This window comes from Hoplias malabaricus, chromosome 1, assembly GCF_029633855.1.
Source record: "Hoplias malabaricus isolate fHopMal1 chromosome 1, fHopMal1.hap1, whole genome shotgun sequence".
NCBI lineage: Eukaryota > Metazoa > Chordata > Actinopteri > Characiformes > Erythrinidae > Hoplias > Hoplias malabaricus.
Genome location: NC_089800.1, coordinates 53,584,716 through 53,590,586, shown reverse-complemented (window position 1 = coordinate 53,590,586; position 5,871 = coordinate 53,584,716). Strand labels below are relative to the sequence as shown.

The 5,871-nt window shown below is 39.4% G+C and overlaps 1 protein-coding gene across 1 annotated transcript; it reads right to left on the bottom strand.

Annotated features, from left to right (window-relative positions):
• Positions 1 to 701: 701 nt before the first annotated feature.
• socs9 (suppressor of cytokine signaling 9) lies at positions 702 to 5,859 on the bottom strand (the record flags this gene model as incomplete). Its single annotated transcript, XM_066648075.1, has 1 exon — positions 702 to 5,859. A coding segment is annotated over one exon (1,344 nt), but the record flags the coding sequence as incomplete, so codon positions are not given.
• Between the last annotated feature and the right edge of the window lie 12 nt (positions 5,860 to 5,871).

Genomic DNA, 5,871 nt, shown 5'->3' with positions numbered 1-5,871 from the left:
TAAGCTAAAGCTAGCTGTCAACAACAGAGCAAGCGCAGGAACCATGGTAACAGTTTACTTCTCTCACTAAACATTACAAACATTGCAGCTCTGTTTTTACTGATATGTCTTCAGTCGTTCCATGTCGTGACCATGTTTTAAGTAATTCCCACGCCATGTTATGCATTAAATTGATTTTGTTTGTTAACAAATGAGGTTACATTCCTCCCACACATTAAAATATCTTGTCCCCACATCAGGGCTTAATTTTTCTTTTTAATAATTTATAGTTTTATAAATATCCACAGCCCATAAAGGACAATTAAGAGGGTGTAAACGTCCAGTGTATGGACATTGTTTACAACTCCAGCTGCACTGCTGTGTCTGATTCACTTGTACCGGCACAACACACAGTAACACCACCACCACCACCACGTCAGTGTCACTGCGGCGCTGAGAATGAACAATGAAGAGGCGCTCTAAAAAGTATGCAGAGCAACAGACCGACTACAGTTTGTAACTGAAGAACTACAAAGTAATAATGTATCGTGAGTGAAGCTGTTCAAATAGACGAACAATGTGACTATGTATATTACAATTACAAAGGGAAGAAAGACTAGACTAATGCTTGTGTTACTGTGGGAAACTGTGGATTTGACTCAATGATCAGAAACAGTGCACAACAACATTAAAATATACAGCAAAGTTTATTATGTGCTTTATTTTCAATCATACAATATACAACTAAATTAAAACTATCAATTTTTATCTTCCTAAATCATTAATAAACATCTTAACAACCAAATGCAATTTACATTGTTAAATAAAAAATATAAAGAAATAAATACAAGTGAAAAATTAAAAAAAATAAACTAAGCAGAAGTCAGCAATGCTCTAAATAGAAGGGTTTATAGAATTTGTTCAGCAGACATTCACCGTGGTCCCATACGACCGTGGAGGTCAGTCAGTTAAACAGAAAAATCAACATTCTGTTAAATTATTATTATTTTCTGTGCAGTTTTGAGTTTTCTTTAGTCGTTTTAAGCCAACATGTGAAGCGAGTATATTCATGTACCATTCATTGATGCCAAATTAAAAACAACACTTCTGCCTGGGCCCAAGCACATACACTACAAGGCCAAAAGTTTGTATACACCTGTGTTCCTTTTTTTACTGAGGTAACAGCTTCTACTCCTGTGGGTAGGCTTTACGCTAGATGTTGGATCATTACCTGTGAGGATTTGATGGCAGCTCATACAGGACAGCATTAGGGAACAATTTTGCTTAGTTCATTCTGCACTAAAGCCGGCTAATCAAGGAACACCTTCAATAAAAAGCACGGTTTTGAGAGGGAAAAAATAATGTTCATAAGTTAAACTCTGTTACTTTAAATGATCAGTGTCTGAACTTTACACAGAAGCTAGGAGGCTATTGTAGCTAATGGAAAGTTGTTTTTTTATTTATTTATTTTTTTAACTAATTAGCATCACGTGTAAATCACTGGGTGGATTAGTTAACTCCTTTGTAATATTCCTCCTTATGTGGTTGTTGACACAATTCTATCCATAAATCATGGACAAATGTACATAGAGAAGGACTGTGATGCTGTTTTCAGCTATGGAATGTAGGCTAAACGATTAGCTACATCTGCCTTGTAGCTCTGAAGCAGACAGGACTGAGAGAACTGTATATATTTGAAAATTGTGCAAATATGAATTTCCACATTTAAAAAAAGTAAAAAAAAAAAAAAAAAAATATATATATATATAATATATATATATATATATATATATATATTCCCTCAATACTGTAAAGAAACCTCATCATAAACTCTCACATTCTGATAGAATTAAAAAGAACGGAAAGGGTTGAATTTAGCAAGCAAAGCTCAGATATTAACACAGATCTGATTATAGGCTTGAATCTTATGTATTAACTATGAATGGGAACATTTCTGTTACTGGAAAATCATCAAAATCAATCAATACAGCAAATAAAATGAAGCAGAGATTGTTGATGTGTGATCATTGTTGTGTTTTGGAGAAAACTCACCCAAACCAAATATTGTTCCATATTTCCCATGGTTGATATGTTGGAAAATAATATTACACAGAATTTAGAAAAACTGCAGGACAATGCCATATTTTGGCATTAAAAAATAAATGCATTATATATATAAAAAAAAGTTCAATATTTGGGCACACCTCACAGAACGTCAAGAATCCAAAAAAAAAAAAAAAAAAAAAAAAAACTTTAAACATTTAAATTTAAATGCAAAATAAATATTGTGAGTTCTGTTATTGTTTGTGTTGTGAGACAGCCTTTATCACACTGCCTCATCTGTTTTTATAACATTCCATCAATTCTCTCTACTATACCTAGCATGCATTAAGCAAACATCACACAATCACTGGAAATCTCTTAATGCCAGCTGTGCCAAGGGTTTATAATAAATATAAACAAGCTGTTTCCCTTGTTCAGCTTTAAAAAAAATTCAATATTTACTCAACATCAAATTGATGTTAGAGACTTTATACTTTCATCCAGATAAATATTCCAAACTTTTTAAGTTAAGAAAAATAAACAGTCAACAGTTTTTTTTTTACTTTGTCCCTTAACCTTTTGTAAATCAAAAAACTAAATTCAGATTTAAAATTGCTTGTATTACTGTTAAAAAAATGTTTTAAAGGTGAACTAGGTGATTTTATTCCATTTTTTTACTGAGCACAAATTAACTGTCTAATGTTAACTATATTTTATCCATGTTTTATTTCAGCAACAGCATTAGCAAGTGCATTCAGCACCTTAGAAACCTGTTTGAAAACTGCATTCCAGGACAGAGCAGTTGTCTTTGTTGTTGTGGTTCATCTGCTTATTACTAATACGTTTTGTGCATTGGTTGAGATTCAGGATGCATGAGTTCCAAAGGCAAGTAAGGTGAATTACAAAAACTCAGAGAGGTGGGCTGGAATAACTGATTGGTGCATCCTTCAATACCAAACAGCTGTGTTCTTTTAGCTATGGTAGAACTGTTCTTTATATTGTCTTCGAAGATGCAAAAAACAGACCCAGTTTTGGGAAAATCAAGTCCTACTGTAGATGGACCATTTGTGCTGAGAAGATAAGGATTGATGAACACAGTTAAAGTTAATACCCATCAACAGAACTCAGGTGAAGCTCATACATGCATTTCCCTGAAATAACTTTCAAGTACTGAATTATGAGCAGGAGGAGGCCACTGCAAGATAGTGGTGTACATTCCTATTCTATATGTTTTAGCAAAAGTAAAATATTAATCTGCTACATTCATTCATTTCCAAAATACCTCTAGCGTGTTATAATCATTCAGATAACACTGGCAGAATCACTGATTTAGTACCAGTTTTTAGATTTTTTTTTAGTTTTTTTATGACAGAAAACAGTTATAAAGCTGGCCCTGGGTCTGTATTCCTCTTAGGAGCATGCAGTATAACAAGCTAGGACAGTTCTTAAAAGCTCGTTGACCTGCATGTTTCATTACAAGGGGATATAATTAATACATTTAAATAGGATTTAGATTGGTGCCGTACGTGTACCATCAAATAAACATCATCATGTTCATAGTTATTTTTAAATTGTGGCACTACTCTTATATATTCATCTGTTCCAACTTAACAAACCTCAGAACACTAAACACAGTGATGCATGACGTCCTGTGACACTGTTGTTAAATCTTCTTGTGAAATGCCTGATTCTTGACTCAAAGGTGGATCCTGTATTTAAGAACAAGTTCACCACATACTCAAACCTTCACTTGGCCCAACCTCGAAAGGTACAATAAGCAAGGAGTTTAAAATTAAGACCAGATATTGAATATGAAGATGAATACATGTTAGCAGGTTAGTGATGTTACACAGTGAACTGACCATAAGGCTCATGCCACACATCTCTACAGCAGATTGAAAATCTATGCAATTTGCTTCAAATGCTAATGACGTTACGAGCAAGAACTATGCAGCTTGCGAGCATAATTTGACAGTATTACTTACTGCACCTTTCAGGGAGGGTGTTCAAGAAGAGCAGATATATAAGAACACAATCAGTGAGTGTGCATCAAGGACGAGAAAACAACCTGAATGAAGCTGAGGGCTAAAGTGTTCAAAAGGCAAGACGGCAGACTTCTTGGGGGAAAAAAAAAAAAAAAATACGGGAAAATCTTTCCTTTAACAGAGGTGGCACTTCGGTTTTCCCGCTACAGGCCAATACTGTGATAACTCAGAGGCACACGTTGCACCTCTGCCAGCTAAAGCCCATGGCACACTGAGCTGACATGCATTAACAAAGCCAGAGTTTGTTGGGCTTGTTGTAAGGATTCAGAATATTCTAGCCCTTTCTCGCTTATCAGTATGATTCCCTGAACATTCAAAATGCAATCGCAAGCATGAGGACGACTGGATGTGCTGTGGCAAGCTGGGTCAGTGTGCAGTGTTTCTGTAATGCATTTCTCGGTACTGGATGTAGTAGCAATCATCTACCAATTGTCTTGCAGTTACCAGTCTATTCCCACCATGTGTCAAGCCTGCGCACACGAACCCTTTGCTTGTAGTGGTACTCCTTAAGATGCTCCTTGAGTGCGTTGGGAATGGGCAAAGCTGTGATCCCATCGTAAGTGGTGCAGCTGCTGATGACTGCCCGGCAGATGTGCTGGAGGCTAAAAGGCTGGGTACGATGGATGGGATTGGACAGAAGAGGCTCAAAGAACATGCAGGAGTTGGGATCTTTATAGTGCTCTAAGAGCCCTGTGACAGTGGGAGCGTGAAACACACTGGGATCGTGAACGTCGAAGCTGAAGTTGTGATTCCACTGCTCGATACGGGCGTGCAGGGATCGGCCGTAGCGGCGGAAACTGACAGAGAACAGGTAATCTTCTTGAGCAGAGTCCCGCAGAAGGAAGGTGCCCTCGGGTTTACCTTCCAGAAGAGTCTCGGCCTCGTAGCGGTCCATCACACCCCAATAGCAAGGCAGGTTTGTGATCTCCAGCAGGTCTGGCACCAGGCAGTGGATGTAGTCGATCTGAGTGTGGATGCGATGCTGGGCGTCCTGGGATTTGGGCAGATCCACTTGAGCAGAGGAACCTTTTGTGAAGGAAAGGGGGGATGGCGAAGAAGAAGAGTCAGAATCCTGGTGGGACTCTGTGGAGAATGTGGGCCCAGAAGAAGCAGATGCTGCTGCAACTTCATCAAGTGTGTCCAAGCAGCTCTGCAGAAGCAGCTGATGTTGCTGCTGCTGCCTCTGGAGAATCTGCTGCTGCTGTTGCTGCTGCTGGAGAGTGGCACGGTCATCTCCAGCCAACTCATTCATCCCATGCGCCAACTTGGGACCTAGTTTGTACAGAGGGTTGATCTGGGCAGTCACCTCAAAGGTGTGGATCTGGGCGTTGGGTGGAGGCTCAACTCCTTGCTCGATGCTTATTCTCCTTCTTTCCCTCAGGCGGTCATCCTCATCTTCGACCAGAGCGGAAGCGGCAGCCAAAGCAAGGCTAGTAGATGAGGATGCTCCAGTTCCAGGAGAGGTTCCATCAAGAGATTCCAGGACAGGCGGCTGGGAAATAGGAGCCGTGTGCTGCTTGATGAGGTACCATTTCTGGGCAAGTTCAGAACCTGCTGGAAATGGACAACTATCCAGCATCAGCTCACTCAAATGGATCTTCCTCCGTGACGAGGATGCAGGAGATGCCGAAAGGCCCTGAGAAGATCCAGAAGCCCCACTGTGGGATTTGATGGGGAAACACTGGCCTACAGCATCTTGGATCTTCTGCCTGAGGGTTCGACTGCTGGTGGATGCCTTGCTGCCGGTCTCAGAAAGTGTTTGGTCGCCACCGAGCGAATTCAAAACTGGTCTTGAAAAGGTTCT